The 14,955-nt window shown below is 44.2% G+C and overlaps 7 protein-coding genes across 9 annotated transcripts; 2 read left to right on the plus strand and 5 right to left on the minus strand.

The window, feature by feature from the left end:
* Positions 1-20: 20 nt before the first annotated feature.
* LOC6574815 (tubulin polyglutamylase TTLL13P) lies at positions 21-3,626 on the minus strand. 2 transcript variants are annotated; one of them, XM_044007920.1, is made up of 7 exons: positions 3,606-3,626; positions 2,821-3,303; positions 2,461-2,757; positions 2,245-2,398; positions 1,523-2,154; positions 939-1,449; positions 21-589 (listed from the first exon to the last, which is right to left on the minus strand). In XM_044007920.1, the coding sequence occupies exons 2-7, from the start codon at positions 3,258-3,260 to the stop codon at positions 479-481; spliced, it is 2,145 nt and encodes a 714-aa protein (XP_043863855.1). In that variant the 5' UTR covers positions 3,261-3,303; positions 3,606-3,626; the 3' UTR covers positions 21-478. The 2 variants fall into 2 exon arrangements, with proteins under 2 accessions (XP_043863855.1, XP_002000843.1); XM_002000807.4 differs by lacking the exon at positions 3,606-3,626 and having other exon boundaries at positions 2,821-3,429.
* Positions 3,627-4,217: 591 nt separating this feature from the next.
* On the minus strand, positions 4,218-6,173 carry LOC6574816 (serine/threonine-protein kinase pelle). Its single transcript, XM_002000808.4, has 3 exons — positions 5,694-6,173; positions 4,996-5,637; positions 4,218-4,935 (listed from the first exon to the last, which is right to left on the minus strand). Exons 1-3 carry the CDS (start codon positions 5,984-5,986, stop codon positions 4,407-4,409), a joined length of 1,464 nt encoding a protein of 487 aa, XP_002000844.1. The 5' UTR covers positions 5,987-6,173; the 3' UTR covers positions 4,218-4,406.
* A 101-nt stretch (positions 6,174-6,274) lies between these two features.
* On the plus strand, positions 6,275-7,884 carry LOC6574817 (fumarylacetoacetate hydrolase domain-containing protein 2A). Its single transcript, XM_002000809.4, has 3 exons — positions 6,275-7,224; positions 7,289-7,617; positions 7,675-7,884. Exons 1-3 carry the CDS (start codon positions 6,691-6,693, stop codon positions 7,835-7,837), a joined length of 1,026 nt encoding a protein of 341 aa, XP_002000845.1. The 5' UTR covers positions 6,275-6,690; the 3' UTR covers positions 7,838-7,884.
* Positions 7,885-7,902: 18 nt separating this feature from the next.
* LOC6574818 (MICOS complex subunit Mic60) lies at positions 7,903-11,409 on the minus strand. Of its 2 annotated transcripts, XM_015167663.3 has the most exons (9): positions 11,085-11,409; positions 10,619-10,848; positions 10,074-10,553; positions 9,861-10,009; positions 9,105-9,800; positions 8,904-8,924; positions 8,659-8,817; positions 8,306-8,594; positions 7,903-8,239 (listed from the first exon to the last, which is right to left on the minus strand). In XM_015167663.3, exons 1-9 carry the CDS (start codon positions 11,307-11,309, stop codon positions 8,062-8,064), a joined length of 2,427 nt encoding a protein of 808 aa, XP_015023149.1. In that variant the 5' UTR covers positions 11,310-11,409; the 3' UTR covers positions 7,903-8,061. The 2 variants fall into 2 exon arrangements, with proteins under 2 accessions (XP_015023149.1, XP_002000846.2); XM_002000810.4 differs by lacking the exon at positions 8,904-8,924.
* A 93-nt stretch (positions 11,410-11,502) lies between these two features.
* On the plus strand, positions 11,503-12,235 carry LOC6574819 (39S ribosomal protein L35, mitochondrial). Its single transcript, XM_002000811.4, has 2 exons — positions 11,503-11,632; positions 11,697-12,235. The coding sequence occupies exons 1-2, from the start codon at positions 11,608-11,610 to the stop codon at positions 12,188-12,190; spliced, it is 519 nt and encodes a 172-aa protein (XP_002000847.1). The 5' UTR covers positions 11,503-11,607; the 3' UTR covers positions 12,191-12,235.
* LOC6574820 (fumarylacetoacetate hydrolase domain-containing protein 2) lies at positions 12,186-13,352 on the minus strand. Its single transcript, XM_002000812.4, has 3 exons — positions 12,893-13,352; positions 12,493-12,824; positions 12,186-12,425 (listed from the first exon to the last, which is right to left on the minus strand). The coding sequence occupies exons 1-3, from the start codon at positions 13,283-13,285 to the stop codon at positions 12,257-12,259; spliced, it is 894 nt and encodes a 297-aa protein (XP_002000848.1). The 5' UTR covers positions 13,286-13,352; the 3' UTR covers positions 12,186-12,256.
* A 197-nt stretch (positions 13,353-13,549) lies between these two features.
* Positions 13,550-14,952, minus strand: LOC6574821 (holocytochrome c-type synthase). Its single transcript, XM_002000813.4, has 3 exons — positions 14,738-14,952; positions 14,004-14,619; positions 13,550-13,946 (listed from the first exon to the last, which is right to left on the minus strand). Exons 2-3 carry the CDS (start codon positions 14,591-14,593, stop codon positions 13,688-13,690), a joined length of 849 nt encoding a protein of 282 aa, XP_002000849.1. The 5' UTR covers positions 14,594-14,619; positions 14,738-14,952; the 3' UTR covers positions 13,550-13,687.
* Between the last annotated feature and the right edge of the window lie 3 nt (positions 14,953-14,955).

The following is a 14,955-nucleotide window of genomic DNA, read 5'->3' on the forward strand; positions in this document are numbered from 1 at the left end:
AATTTATTTAAATAAAAACGTAAAATTTTTAATAATTATTATTTTGAATTCAATTTGTTAATTTCGGCAATACAAACAGGTTTCATTGGTCTAGACCACAATTACTGCACATTACTTATACTCTAAATATAATTTCTCCCGTACGGCCAATGCTATGCGATGCAGTTAATTAAAATTTTAAAATATTAACAAATTCATAACCAAACACCATTACAGTTGTAGACTTACATACATATATATAGATAAATACATATATATACATACATATACATATACGTATGCATGTATATTGCTTTTTTTGCTGGCAACTATTGAGTGATTTAACCAGAGCCAGGCTCATCTGCGACCACCAAATTGAAATAGATCCTCGATCTTGTCTGTTGATTTGAATGGGGTTTTTTGATTTTATATATTATATATGGAGACTGCACCTCGCTTCTATCCCAACTGCTTCACCAGTCCTCTTTTAGGCCAATGTTCAAGTAGCCCCCGTTATATCATAACCACATTGCAAATAGTGATACAAATTTGGAAAGGTCGTGATATCTGTATTGCTCAAATGACCAAACTGGAAGAGCAATGAATATATCTAGAGTGGAAGGGATAGGATCGTTAAAGAGAAGTTCGAAATAAGTGAATGAGAGAAATTGTACAAGGGAAAAGTATATCAGTCTTATTTATCGGTTAATATCTGACTACGACTATCTGACCACATTGAAAAGGGGTAGTCAGGAATTGGGGTACTTTCGAAAATCAGAATGTAGAAGGATATAGGGTCTGTCTTTCGCGTCATCTGTAGGTCCGTGAGAAGTCATAGATCTCATAAACCAAGAGAACTAGAAACTGTAAATGCATATTCCAATATACCATACGTAGAAAGCCATTCCTGTCAAGATATCTCCTAATCCCCCACTTTCATATAGAATCGTAAAGCTTACGCTCTCTGTAATTTTTAGATTCTTTATAGCCTCGGTGCGCATCTGCTGCCAGGTATTCCGCAAGCGCTCCTCAGCCTCGGATACATAGCCGGGTGCCCAGTTCTCCTTCAGACGGAAGAGATTCAGGCGATGCTTCTCGCGCGCCAGGCGAGGCTGAATCAAACGTTTGCGCTTGCTGCGAGAATTCAGCATTTGCTCCTGTTTCGCCTTCTTTTCCTCGATCTGGAGGCGCATCTTACGTGCAAGATCCTCGCGCTTCTTGCTAGCCGCCGTCTCCTGGAAAATGGACACTAGATTGGTCTGGCCAAAGAACTTTCCGTAGTAGTTGATTCGACTGGGATCTGGTGGTGGCATGATGCGACGAAAGTTCCCCATGTGGCTCTCTTCCCAGGCAATTTGCTGGGCCAGGGAGTCGGCCTCCGGCTCTGGTGACTGCTCCTTGTTCGTCGGACTGCCTTCCTTGTTTGACAAGACCTTGGTGGCACCTGCCACAAGGCGTGAGCGTTGCACGCTGAAAAGATGGAGTAAGGAGGCGGTCAGGTTTAGCCATCAAGAGATCTTGATCTGCTGTAGCATCTACTCACTCGCTCTTGGACTTGAGCAGGCGCTGCTTGACGCGTTTGCGATCCTCCCGCAAAATCTGCCTTTTATCCGCCAGCACGGTGCTGACCAGAGATAAGGTGTCCCTGATGAGTGGCCTCTTGACCTCACGATCGACCTGCTCGTTGGTGTGAAAGCTGGGCGAATGATTCACCTCCAGTATGTACGGCTTCAGTTTCCAGTCCACCAGAATGTCGAAGCCGAGTATCTCGAAGCAGGCCTGTATGGTATCGTGGCCCGGAAAGCAGGCATGGTAGTTGTGCTTAAGCACCGGCCACGCGCTCAGCACGGTCTTGATGATGACGTCGTCCACATTCGACCAGAACTCGCCCACGTCATAGTTGTGCCTGGTCATCCAATTGTTAATGGCGCTCAGCTTGCGTTTGCTGCCGCAATCGTCATTGTCACACAGATCGTACTGGGAGTTGCGTTTGTTCACCGAGTAGTTGGTCAGATGCATGTACAGATCGTGGGCATTGCCCGGAGTGGGCTCCACATATTTGTTAGTGGCAAACCGTGCCAGGCCCTCATTGTAGACGTAAAGCCGTAATGGGTCCACGGACGTAATCAGTGTGTAAACGCGCAAATCGAATTTGTAGCCATCGATGAGCAGCGGCTGGAGAGGTTGAACAGGACAAGAAGTGGGAGAAAGAGAGAGGGAGAGTTATAGAGGATTATAGGTGGATATTGAGTGAAAAATACATACTCGATGTATATAGGTCTGACAGATGAGGCGCTCGTTGGGACCAATGGTCTTCAGATCGTTGGTCAACCAAATGCCGCGGCCCTGAGCGCCCGAATCCGGTTTCAAAATGAACGTACGTTTGTGATTCTGAGCATAGTGCATTGCGTCGCCGTAACTGAGAGACAGAAATTTATTATGGCATAGACGAAAGAGAATGCCCGAGTAACTATAACTTACTCAGCGGGTAACATCCAGGTTTTTGGAAATATTTTGTAGTCGTGTGGATACAGTTTGAGCATGCGATTTAGGTTACGTGAGAGCAGATCCTTGCGACATATTTCGATCATGCCCGGAAAGTGATTGATCTGCTGAAAGCGTTTCATGTTCTTGAAGAGCTCGACGCCGGGAAACGAATCAGACCACAGTATATTCCACAATTTCGACTCCTTGACCAATTTATAACCCAAAGATTTGGAGATGCGACCGATCATCGCGTAACGCGAATTGGATACACAAATTGCGTTCTTTGAATCACTGATCGGAGTAGGGAGAATGGAATAGAAAAGTTCGACCAACCCATGTAATTTGGGATCTCACCTAACTTTGAGAATTTCCTCGCGTCGTGGAGAGTTATCTGTTCGGGCTGTGCAGGCCACACGAAAGCGCAAATTGTTCAGATCTATATAGCCCTCAACTGGCGCCTCGTCATTCAAGCCGATCGTCTTGACCGGCTGAAATCCTTGTCCGCCCTTCAGGCGTGGCTCTGCCGCCGCGCTTGCCTTCCTCTTGCTGTGTTTGATCTTGGGCGGGGAGGGGCGGCGACGCGGCGAGCACTCCTCTTTCAGGGGGCCCGCCAGCTGGGACCATTCCAATTCAATGACTGGGGCCACGCATTTGGACTCGGACAAGGCCATTTCCACGCCACGTATGACTGGGGCGCGCAGGCCCCGTTGCTCTCGATCCTTACGTATTTTCTCTTTTGAGAAATTGCGCAGCTCCTGAATTCTTTTGTAAAACTTGGAATTTTTCAAATTCATAGTGTTTGTCAATTGGAAAAAACAAATTGAGCTATCCTGTGTTCTATTTAAAACGAAAATTATCAACAAAGTATAGTCAAATGTATTTGTTATTGACGCAAGCACAAATGACCGAAATGACGGTAGAATCAAAACACTTAGCTAACGCAGCCCCAACGGACTACGAACTACGGACTACGGACTACGGTATATGTCTAACACTAACAAATTGACATTAAAGGCAAGGGAATATTTTGGTAGTCTTCTAATTTCAATTGCGCTTACGATTGATTGATTTATGATAAACTCTTGAATATGACCATATGTATATGGTATTATGTCTTAACTGGTATATTTTGGACTTACCAAATTTTGCTTATTCTTTTCTTTTCTTAACTACTGCAATTTCTTTTCTAACTTATTTTCCATTCCTTTTTTCTTGTTTCTTCTACTCCTTTCTATTTTCGCTTCGCTTCTCTTTATTTCTTCAATTTTTTTTCTTTATTCTTTCTTCTTTATCTCTTTTCTTTTTCACTTTTCTTCTTTTTTTTAGTCCTAATCCTTATAATATATTCCCAAAATAAATAAATTTTGAAAATAAATTTTTTTATATTTTTTATTTTTAGATACTTGACTCAAAACAGCCGGACTAAAATGTGTATATAAACAGTGTGGAGCTAGTATAATGTATAAAATGTTATAGAAAAAATTTTCACATTTGTGACGTATATAAATATAATCGAGCATCTACAAAATATTTGACACTTTAATAACAATTTACCAAGTGGGATTTTAGGATGGTATTATCGATATTTTCCTCAAAATAATACCTCTTAATAATGGGTGATATTCTGAAAGAGTATATTTGTTTCTGTCTCTGTTCGTTTAACGTTTTACCACAGAAGAGTATTTTGCGGTCGTTGCTGCTCGACTATATAGTATTCTAAAGATACAAACTTAAGCAATTAACAAGCTCAATTTGTTACAAAAGTATTTATATTGGTTAAGGTTACATGTTTTAATAATGTTTTGGTATGCATTGTTATGGACAAAAGTTTATATACATATGTATTTACATATATCAATAATAACAAAAGTCATATAAAAGGTATAAAAATAAAATATAATAAATATGTATATTGGAGTGCTATTTGTGAATGCTCATATTTAAGATTCAGAGCTAAAGGTCTTGAAGCATCTGACAACCTCGTCCATGGAAGGTCTGTCCTGCGGATTGGATGCAGCACACTTGAGGCCCACTTCTATGGCACACAAGCACTTGTCCAGCTCATCGCCCATGGGTGTGACCAGATGCTTGTCGAAGAGATCCAGGCGGTTCTGTTGCGGCTGCAGGCATTTGGCCTTGACGTATTTGAGCAAGTTTTGTTGATCATTTTGGAGCGTGCACTCGGCCATGAGGCGGCCAGTGAACACCTCCAGCAGGACAACGCCAAAGCTATAGATGTCCACGCCAGTGCTTAGCTTCTTGGACGTGAGAAATTCGGGCGGCAAGTAGATGCGGGTGCCAAAGACCTGACGTACTTCTATGACCGCATCGATGGACTTGGGACCCTCACGTGCCAGGCCAAAGTCGCCAATCTTGGGCTGCAGGCACTGATCCAACAATATATTCGCGGGCTTGATGTCGCCATGGATGAGCGGCTTGCTGCGTGCCGTGTGCAAAAAGTAGATGCCTCTGTGAGGGAAATAAATATTGAGATTAAATAAATAAACATAAAGTGCGGCTTCAATCTACTTGGCTGTGCCCAGGGCTATGCAGAGGCGCTGCTGCCAGGTCAACGGCGCGAACGGCTGCTTCGACTTGTGCACTCTGAGTCGCGAATCCAGCGATCCGCCCTTCATCAGCTGATACACGAGGCAGGGCTTCTCCCCGTTGATGCTGTACCCATAGAGCGCTAGAATATTGTCATGTCGTATGGTATTCAGATACTTCAGCTCATTGTAGCTCTGCTGCAGGTGTATTTGGGTCTTGTCATTGTGCTTGTGGATGTAGTTCATCGCCTTGATGGCCACTTCGAGCTGTTTCCATTCGCCCTTGAAGACCTCACCGAAGCCTCCATTGCCCAATTTGTTCTCTGGCCGCCAGTTTTCGGTGGCTCTCACCAGCTCCTCATAGTCGATTTCTAACAAGGATTGGGCAGCGCGCTGCACGCTACTCACGCGAATATCGCCCGGAGATTCGAGGCTATTGCTATTCATATTGCTGTCGTCTGTGACGCCTGACGACGAGGCGTACGGTGGTCCATTATTGATCTTGGAGCTGTTGCTGGGCGGTGCACGCAGCTCGCTAATTGTGGGCATGCTGCGCGGAATGTATTTATGGAATTTGTCATCAACGTGATCCTTGATAATACGCATGGCATTGTGCAGCTTCATTCTGCAAAAGCAAATTAGTTTAGTGAGAACAGGCTCAATAACAAAGCTGATCCTTACTTGTGGAAGAGCGCAAACAGGTTGTAGACCGTGTGATTGTATTGCCCACCCCAGATATTCAGGAACTCCATTGAGGGGGAGCGGCCTCGTGTGCTCTGGTTGCGTATGTGTTGCACATCACTGGCATACAGTTTCACAAAGGCGGCCAGCTGCTGCCACACGTCCAGAGAGTCCAGGTGCTCGCACAGCTCCTGTCGCACAGGCTCCGGCAATAGTCTTATTGGCATGGAGTTGTCCTCGCGGCCCGATCTCGTTGGGCTTTCACTGGCTCTGCCTTCTGCTGCCGCGTTCATCTTGCCACAACGACTGCGCTCTGTGGTATCTTGGTTGAGTCATGCAAGTTTTTAGTCAATTTTACATATATAATCATATGTAGCTGGACAAACAGGGCAATTTTATTGATATAACTTGTTGAACTGGAAAAATCCCAACTGGAGGCATGCACAATAAAGCTGGAGTTGCCAGACTTCAGCCATTTACTGCAGATCAATGCAGTTCTCATACTCGTTACTCTTGGCAATTACTTAACGGCACAAAGTCACAGTTGCCACACCTGTCAAAGCCCACATAATAAAATTTAAAATAAAACTAAAAAATATTCAATTAGATAGCATTTTTGTTGCTTTGTACAAATAATTGTTTTTATATTTCTATTACATCAATTTTTGCATAAATAAATAGCTCAGAAGTAACAAAATTATTCGTTACCATATTAATCAATATATCGATAAGTGCCGATAGACTCATATGAAATAGCTCTCCATTTCCTTTTAAACTCAGATTCAAATCCAGCTTAATCAAAACCGTCAAGAACAGCATTCACTTACAGGAACGCACCCAAGACTTACATTTCAAAACAAAAAATGGACTAATCCAATTATTTGGAAGTAAATATATTGAAAGCGAAACATTTGGAATTTCTTTTAGATACAAGAGTTTGCACTTCTTCAAAATTACCCCATCGTTTATAATAAGACAAATACATGAAAGACAAATAATGAAATCTGCAGTCTCTTTGCTGCGTAACAGGCTCGGATTTGCTCGTTTGCATGCAAAGGCCTCATCATTGGAGCGCTTCGGACTGGAGCATCTGAGAGGCAATCCGTTAGAGCAAATCAAATCCGCCTACAACAGCGACTTCTACATTCCAAAATGCCGCTTTATGCAATATGTACGTGCTGGCGACACCGACAAGCGCCTCGGCATGGTGTCCGAAAATGGCTCCAAAATGATTGAATTGTCCGGCAAAACGTGTGCCGCGCCAGACATGCTCAGCTTTATACACCAGAAATATTGTATGAAAAGTCTGATGGAAAGTGCCAAATATATGGATGTTGAGGATGTCAAGCCCGACCTGCGTCTCCTGCCGCCCATTGATTCGCCAGGTAAAATTATTGGCGTCGGTTGCAACTACTATGACAGCTGCAACGAGCGCAACATTAAAGTGCCCAAGGCACCAGAGTTTTTTGTTAAATTCGGCACCTCCATTACGGGTGCGCTCGATAATATCCGTGCTCATCAAATAGCCAAGGTGGGTTTATCACAAATATGTTTAATATGCTCTAATTAACTATCTCTCATTCGCCCATTTGCAGCGCATCGATTATGGCTGCGAGCTAGCCGTGGTAATTGGCAAGAAATGCCGCCACGTCTCGCGTGTCGCTGCTATGAGCTGTGTTTTTGGTTATATGATTGCCCAGGATATTAACGCGCGTGACTGGAATGTATTTCTCGGTGGCCAAACCATGTTAGGTAAGTCATTGGACACGTTCTGTCCACTGGGGCCAATCATCGTCCATAAGAGTCATGTACCCGATGTCAATAATCTGTGGATCAAGACGATTGTCAATGGTGAGGAGCGTCAGTGCGGTAACACAAAGAATATGATCTTCAAAATAGACTACCTCATACATAGATTATCCCAGTAAGTCAACCGAAGGCTATTGATATTTCAGTGCAATTAACATTCGATTCCATTTAGATTTATGACGCTCTGTCCGGGCGACATTATTTTAACCGGTACACCTGCCGGCGCTGGGGCTTATCGCAATCCGTCAAGCTATCTGAAGCCCGGCGATATGGTCGAGAGTGAAATACAAAAGCTGGGAAAAATGAGAAATAAAGTCGTAAATCCTTATTTTTAAATTATGGGAAACAGTGTGAAATAAAGTCGTAAACCCTTAAGTTCAAATTACATAGTCATATTAGATTTCAGTTTACAGGCCTCTTCTATATTTGTAATTTGTATAATTGAATCTAAAACAAAATCTGACAATCTATGTTTTAAAGAAGTGCATTTTTTTTTTTTGGGTTATAATTAAAACAAATCGGAGATAAACTAAACGGTCGACGTTGTGGGGAACATAGTTTACAAATACATCAAACCGCTTGCAGCGGCGTGCGCCATCAAAGTATTTGCTGCCTGCTGTGTCTCGAGCATGAGGCGAGTCTCCTTCATCCAATCGTTGGCCACTTCGCGAGGAGCGCCCTGTAGCAGGTTTAAGTATTTAAGCGCCTGCAGGAAATCACCACGGTCCACATGGTACCTATCAAATATCAAAGCAGATAGCTTAGATTATAGATACCATTAGATAATTTGCGATTTGGCTCACCTGGCTCTATTCAATATGTCATAGGTGTCCAACTTGCTATAATCAAAAGGCTTGTTCTCTAGCTCATCGCTCGAAACTGGATTATCTGGCCGTAAAATGAAAAGGGATTGCAGAAATGAGAGGAAATAAATGGGTATGCTTCCTCCATTCTCTGGCACCATTGCTAGACGTCGCGCAATGCGCTCAACGTTCAGGAACCGCTCACGTAGCGCATCCTCCGGGAATACGCCACGCTCCTGAGCCTCCTTTGGCATGTTCTCCAGCACAGCAATTACCAATTCGTCGCCCTCTGAAAGGCAATTGTGAGTCATGAAATAACAAAGTCGATCGAATCCATTATCAATTCCACTTACCAGCCACCTTGGCAATTGCATTGATCTCGTTCTTGAGTGGCCTCAGCTTATCCTTGTAGTGGACACCGGGCGTGGCAGTGCGTACAGAAGCCCAGAGGGCTTGGCAGGCAGCCCATAAAGCTTGCGCTTGGTTAGCAGAACGCTCAGTTTCAGCGCGTTCTATGATCAAGATTAAAAATTATCATTAATTTTAAGCAAAAACACACTTTTCATATGAATATAAATTGTTAGCTTGGGGAATATACCTGCGAACTTGTCCTCTATTTCTACACAAGCAGCATTTATATGAGAGTAATACATTTAAAATATTAAAATGCTAGCCAAGATCATATTTAAAGTAATAATAAATAACTGCTAAAACCCTTAGATACCCGATTGACACATAAAGCTTATGCATAATATAATAAAAATAACAGTCTAACTAAACTATTGAAATGCTTACGTACCAGCCAGTGCAGCATCCATTCCGCGTAGCTTGCCAAGCATAGCAGCCAGTTGGAGCTTGTAGTTGGCCTTTTCAGCAGCCAATTTATCGTCCATTTCACGCTGGAAAGCGCGCGTCAAATCGCTTTCTCGCTGCGCGACGATGTCCTTAATGTGATCTGTATGGGCTTCGGTTTGTTTCTTCAGCTGCAAACGCAGTTGCTTGTCCGCTTCGGCATGGATTTGGAATATCTTCTTTTGATTTTCCACCGCTAGCTTGCGCTTCTCAGCCTCCAAGTGGTAGTCGAGCTGAGCACGCAAAGCCTCCGAGCTATTGTCGCCACGCAACGAATCAATGGCACGCTTCAGACGCAATTCGCCGTCGGTTTGCAGGCGCTGCAGCTCCTTTTGGTAGGCCACCACATGCGAATAGGCATGCAGTATGAACAAATCCAGATCCTCTTTCGATAGGTTCAACTTCTTCTCAGCCAGATTGATGCCAGGGAAAATCGACTCGATTTCATCAATAAAATAGTTACGTGCCTGTTCTACACTACGCCAATATTTATCTGATACGCTTGCTGTGTCCTTCTGTCGGTACAGCTCATCCTTGACTTTATTTATATGCGCCACAAGTTTCTGAATCTTGTCTCGCACTTGCTCCACCTTCTCCTGGTTTTTCGCATTGGCCGCCTTACTCAATGCGATTTGACAGCGCTCTGAAATGAAATCGCATCAAATGGTTTTATTTTTTGTTTTTGTTGTCGATCCACACTCACCAATCTTTTCCTGTGCCTCGCGAGCCGCACGCTCTGCCACCTGTACGGCCGAGTCTCTTGCACTTGCTCGGTTCTTGAGTGTTGTCCACAGCGAGTTCTCCCCATGCTCCACTGCCTTGTCGACCACGCGACGAACATCATCGTTGAAACTGTAAATATTTATTTATAATATAAATAATATATAAATATAAATATTTATTTATAAATACGCACCACTTAAGAACTCCAATAGCAGAATTGTACTCCTTGATTGCCAACTGGGCCGACAGCTCAATGGCCTTCTCTAGCTCCACGACTTCGTGTGGCAATGGTTGAGGTTGAGGCGCAGCTGGTTTTGGCGGTGGCGGAGTTACGTCCGACTTGGTGGCAATTTTCGTTTCCTTCTGGGCAGCTGGCTGAGCTGGAGCAGCAGCTGATTTCAGTTTATCTGTTTTCTGTACCGCGGTTTCGTTTGGTTTCGATGCAGCCTGCACGGGTGGATCCTTTTTGCCGCCAAAGAATCCGGTTACTTTATTGGAAGCGGAGCTAACCGTATCCGAAACACTAGTAAAAGTCGATTTTATACTATCGATTTGGTCGTTAACACTTTTGGTGATTCCCTGGAATGGCGGCTCTTCCTGCAGTGCCACTTTGATCACCGCTTCGGCGCCGGGCACATTCTTCTCAACCATCTTGCGGAAATCATTGTCGTACCTGCAATTACAAACACACGTGCAGAAATTAACCTGACAGGCCAAGGAATCTGATTGGAGACTCACTTGGAATAGGTGATGACGCCGCCGACTGCAGCCAGTGGGCTCAATAGAACCATCACTTTGCCGAAGCCTGCTTCGCGTGCATTGGGAGGCGGGGGCAGGCTGCCTCTCTGCCGTTGCCGTTGCTGCTGATGCTGTTCCTGCTGTTGTTGATTTTGCTGTTGTCCATTACCACTGTGACTTCTGTTGTTATTACTGCTGTATTGTCTGCTGCTGGTTTGAGGAAGCGTGCGCTAAAAAGATATAATTGAACGATTGTAATTGGCAACGGGAAACACATATCAATGGTCAACAAATGCGGTCTTGCTGGAATTTTGGACATTTTTTGCATTTGGTAGATGACATAACACACAAGCACTCTTGTATATTTTTGCAATTGACTTTGTTTGTGGGCGATTGCGGGGCGATCGGGTGGCACCGACGTCACTGACACGATTGATTTTCACATGATTTTAGTCACATTTATTACCTGCATCGCACTCTTGCACTCAATTGCTGCTAGTCTGTACATGATGTAGCCACAGAATTTCGTTAATTTGCTCCGATGGTGCGTACCGCAGACTCTAACCGGCGGCGAGAATAATTTTCCTGCCCAATTTCTCTCCAACGACAAATACTGGCTAGCTCGCTGGCCGTCGACGTTATATGCACGTTTACAAAAGAATGGCAAACGATTGCTGCCAGCCTTTTCCATTCGTGCAGTAATGGATAGCCGTTGATGCGTGTAAGTAGTATTAAATCAACATAAATTTCTAACTTTAATTTGACTCAATTTATACTATTTTACAAATAATAATCAAAATTCAATGTAAATGAAGTATAAAAAACTGTGTTTTAAAATGAGCGCACTGCGTCGCCGTAAAGTGTGAATGCCTAATACCAAGCATGTGTTACTCTCCAACAGCTGATTGGACAGAGCCAGAGGCTGTTACGCGACAGCGTTCCATAAGAAAATTTGGACATTATTTTGATCAATTAAAGACAATACAGAAATGCTACGTTCGCTGGTTGCAGGTGGTAAGTTGAACAGATGCATAAGCATGTATTCATTGCGTGATCATTAATTATAAGATTTCAACAGCATTGCGCAGTGTCTGCCGCGCTCAGCCGGCGTTAGCGCTGCAGCAAACCCAAAGGAACTTTTTTGGTCATTTGATTGCTGCGGCTTCTCCTGCTCAGAGCAAAAGAAGTTTACTACCTGCTTGCAGCCTAACACCGACGTTATTACAGCCAGCTGTGCTTGACGCATTGCCCGCTCGCAGCGTCACGAAGTTCTCACTCATCAAGGGCAAACGCAAGTCGGTGAAGGCGGTGCTGAAGCGCTTCAAGCGCCTGGATTGGGGTGCCTGGATTCGTACACACTCTGGCCGCCATAAGAAGATGTTTAAGAAGTCCCCAGAGCTGCGCCGTCGCCTACGTCAACATGTCTTTACAAATGCCACACAGAGCTGGCTGCTGGACAAGATGGTGACGAGCTACTGGCGACGGCCTAAGCATTATATCGAAGACCCATATGCTCCGTACCACAAACGCGATGAATACTTCGCAACCAAATCGAAAACATTTAAAGTGTAGTTGCTAAATGATTTAATAACATGTTTTTAACACTTGTTTACTTTACATAACATTGAATAACAACAATTAATTTGGCTTGCATGGAGCCACCACTTGGTTGGTCATCGTGCCCAGCCCAACGATCTCTGTCTTGATGACATCTCCAGCTTTCAGATACTCGGGTGGGCTGCGATACATGCCCACACCTTTTGGTGTGCCGGTCAAAATGATGTCGCCCGGCAGCAGTGTAATCGACCTGTCACGGATTAGCCATTAAATGATTAAATCTCATGAGGATTAGTCATGTTTGCTGAGCTACTCACTGAGTTAGTCTGTTGATGACATCATCTATTTTGTGGATCATATCGCCAGTATTGCCATTTTGCTTCTCGACGCCATTGATCCACGTCTTCAATGGCAAATCGTACACATCCTTAATTAAGCTCTTATGCACCACGGCAGGGCCAAGGGGACAGAAGGTGTCCATAGATTTGCCCAATAGAAATTGGCCACCATTGCGCTCCTTTTGCCAGTCCCGAGCCGAGATGTCTTGGGCAATGGTGTAGCCAAACACATAGTCGAATGCTTCCTCCTTGGGCACTAGGCGGGCGACCTTGCCAATGACGACCACTAGTTCCACTTCCCAGTCAATTTTCTGATAAGATAATATAAATCAGAAAATATATGGATGGCATAATCATAATCATATGTTGTACCACATACATTCGTCACTTCGTGCGCTATCACATCATCAGTTGGCCCCACCAACGTGTTGTTGTATTTGCTGAAGAACATCGGCGTCTTGGGAGCCGGCTTGTTCTGCTCGTCGCAGTGGTCTTGGTAATTGAGGCCGATGCAAATAATTTTGCCCGGATCGCTCAATGGAGGCAGCAATGTGACGTCATCGTTCAGTGGAAGTTTCGGCTGTTTTTCAGCCTTTTTGGCGAGCTCGGCCAGATTCGGGTTTTGCGTAATCAAAGTCTTGAGATCACAGGGCACGCCTTCGACGCCGCTTAACTCAACCACAGACTTGTGATCGTCGGTCAAAAGACCGAGGCGCTTGGCGAGATCACCCTTACGCAAATATTGCACGAAACGCATTCTAGCAGACAACATTTATGACTGTTCGACCGATCACCAGCTCCACTTGCAAGAACGAAATACGTACAACGAAAATGGCTGATTACCCAACACTGTCAGTTTAACAGTTTGACATTCTCAGAATGGAATTTTTGTCCAGAGAGATTGGGATGGGTGCGTGTCGTGTTTGCACGACAGCACGAAAGCTGTAACACGAATATGTACGAGTTCATTGCATAAAATCACTAGTGATAATATGTAGAAGCCAGATATTGTTACATACCCAAATAAAATATTAAATTTCTTGTTAATGTCAAATAAAAGTAATATATTTTTTCAATGGCAGCACCGAACTTGAACGCATACAGCGCAGCCTATAACATAGTTTTTGGATTCATTAATAACTTAGACCAATTTTGTACACTCCTAAAAAGCTTCCTATTCGCTACCAGCAGTTGCTGTTTTGCTATTGCCAGAGCTGCCGAATTTTTCTGATAATTCGTATTTCCAGCGCATATAGGCGACACGCATGCGATCCCAAACGTTATCGACGGAGTCCATGGCCGGGCGCACATCTAATAAAGCAAAGCGGTAATCCTTGTCAACCAGGCCGCCATCATAGTAGTCAATGACATAGCGCACATCCTTGCCGCAACGGTCCACAATCCAATCGTGACGATCGAAAGGCAACTCATAACTAGAAGTAAACAATACATTAAAATGTTGATAGAGATAATTGTCTTCGGCTGTTTACCCAAGCCAGCTGCGGAAGCGTGCACGTGGACTGAAATCTTTGGCCTTGCCACCGAAACTCTTCAAGCGCGGATTGCCGCACTCCTTTGCATGTAGCGCCTCCCATTTAAGTACCTCTTGCCAGGCCTGCTCGTTGTTGGCGTTGTGAATGCGTATTATGTCGCCCATATCCTTCTGGGAGACATCCTCATTTTTCCAGCGCCAGCCCTTGCGCAACATTGCATTCCAGAACATCTGTTGGCTTGGATATTGCCAAAATTGTACGCTCCCATCCTCGGTCACCTTTGGTATGGTCGAAGTCTGACGATCTGTGGGCAGAGGAAAGGGTTGATCGGGTGCCGGCTGTTGGTTCGCTGGGGGCATCATATTCAATGGATTGACATCGCTATTGTCGTGCTGAACGGGGCACTCAGATGCCTGCATTTTAGGATGTGGCGGCACAGCAGAGGCCGACTCATTGCCGCCCTGTTTCTGATGCATAGGACATTCGGGCGGCGGTGCTTTGCCAGCATTGGCCATATGCTTGCCATGCTCGGCTGGCATCGTCTTGATGCCCTCCATTTGGACCCTGGACAGAGCTGAGTTCCCCATATTGATTGATTTATTTCAAATTATTGCTAAAATAAAAAAATTACTTTAACTGTGTCACGCGTAAATCTTTTGAATTCTCCGTTGCGTAACGCCGCACAAATCATATTGTGGCCGAAATACACAGTTGGAAAAGCTATAACTTACATGTATTTATGTTTAAGATGCGTTACAAAATCTTGGAATATTAAAATACTAATTGTCGTGCACTTTTAATTGATATTCTTCCAATACATTGTGAGCTCTCCAACAAATGTCTTGAAATGCAGCGAGGTTACGCACAGGGCTGCCACAACATCTAAAAAAAAAGTATATTTTCTGGACTCGCAAAGCGACCTGGACGTAGAAACTGAATAAAATAATGA

Source organism: Drosophila mojavensis, unplaced genomic scaffold (genome assembly GCF_018153725.1).
Source record: "Drosophila mojavensis isolate 15081-1352.22 unplaced genomic scaffold, ASM1815372v1 contig_231, whole genome shotgun sequence".
In the NCBI taxonomy this organism is placed as follows: domain Eukaryota; kingdom Metazoa; phylum Arthropoda; class Insecta; order Diptera; family Drosophilidae; genus Drosophila; species Drosophila mojavensis.

What these genes read in the sequence shown, in the direction of transcription:
- LOC6574815 (XM_044007920.1), bottom strand. Translation starts at nt 3,260, where the DNA reads ATGAATTTGAAAAATTCCAAGTTTTACAAAAGAATTCAGGAGCTGCGC. An exon ending in GAGGAAATTCTCAAAGTTAG is followed by an intron (nt 2,758 to 2,820) that starts GTGAGATCCCAA and finishes TACTCCGATCAG; the next exon opens with TGATTCAAAGAACGCAATTT. An exon ending in ACCTGGATGTTACCCGCTGA is followed by an intron (nt 2,399 to 2,460) that starts GTAAGTTATAGT and finishes TCTGTCTCTCAG; the next exon opens with TTACGGCGACGCAATGCACT.
- LOC6574817 (XM_002000809.4), top strand. Translation starts at nt 6,691, where the DNA reads ATGAAATCTGCAGTCTCTTTGCTGCGTAACAGGCTCGGATTTGCTCGT. An exon ending in GTGCTCATCAAATAGCCAAG is followed by an intron (nt 7,225 to 7,288) that starts GTGGGTTTATCA and finishes GCCCATTTGCAG; the next exon opens with CGCATCGATTATGGCTGCGA. An exon ending in CTCATACATAGATTATCCCA is followed by an intron (nt 7,618 to 7,674) that starts GTAAGTCAACCG and finishes GATTCCATTTAG; the next exon opens with ATTTATGACGCTCTGTCCGG.
- LOC6574820 (XM_002000812.4), bottom strand. Translation starts at nt 13,285, where the DNA reads ATGTTGTCTGCTAGAATGCGTTTCGTGCAATATTTGCGTAAGGGTGAT. An exon ending in TAGCGCACGAAGTGACGAAT is followed by an intron (nt 12,825 to 12,892) that starts GTATGTGGTACA and finishes TTATCTTATCAG; the next exon opens with AAAATTGACTGGGAAGTGGA. An exon ending in GTCATCAACAGACTAACTCA is followed by an intron (nt 12,426 to 12,492) that starts GTGAGTAGCTCA and finishes AATCCGTGACAG; the next exon opens with GTCGATTACACTGCTGCCGG.
- LOC6574821 (XM_002000813.4), bottom strand. Translation starts at nt 14,593, where the DNA reads ATGGGGAACTCAGCTCTGTCCAGGGTCCAAATGGAGGGCATCAAGACG. An exon ending in CGCTTCCGCAGCTGGCTTGG is followed by an intron (nt 13,947 to 14,003) that starts GTAAACAGCCGA and finishes GTTTACTTCTAG; the next exon opens with TTATGAGTTGCCTTTCGATC.
- LOC6574819 (XM_002000811.4), top strand. Translation starts at nt 11,608, where the DNA reads ATGCTACGTTCGCTGGTTGCAGGTG. An exon ending in ACGTTCGCTGGTTGCAGGTG is followed by an intron (nt 11,633 to 11,696) that starts GTAAGTTGAACA and finishes AGATTTCAACAG; the next exon opens with CATTGCGCAGTGTCTGCCGC.
- LOC6574816 (XM_002000808.4), bottom strand. Translation starts at nt 5,986, where the DNA reads ATGAACGCGGCAGCAGAAGGCAGAGCCAGTGAAAGCCCAACGAGATCG. An exon ending in CTGTTTGCGCTCTTCCACAA is followed by an intron (nt 5,638 to 5,693) that starts GTAAGGATCAGC and finishes TTGCTTTTGCAG; the next exon opens with AATGAAGCTGCACAATGCCA. An exon ending in ATAGCCCTGGGCACAGCCAA is followed by an intron (nt 4,936 to 4,995) that starts GTAGATTGAAGC and finishes TTTCCCTCACAG; the next exon opens with AGGCATCTACTTTTTGCACA.
- LOC6574818 (XM_015167663.3), bottom strand. Translation starts at nt 11,309, where the DNA reads ATGGAAAAGGCTGGCAGCAATCGTTTGCCATTCTTTTGTAAACGTGCA. An exon ending in AATAGAGGACAAGTTCGCAG is followed by an intron (nt 8,818 to 8,903) that starts GTATATTCCCCA and finishes TCTTGATCATAG; the next exon opens with AACGCGCTGAAACTGAGCGT. An exon ending in TGCAATTGCCAAGGTGGCTG is followed by an intron (nt 8,595 to 8,658) that starts GTAAGTGGAATT and finishes ATTGCCTTTCAG; the next exon opens with AGGGCGACGAATTGGTAATT.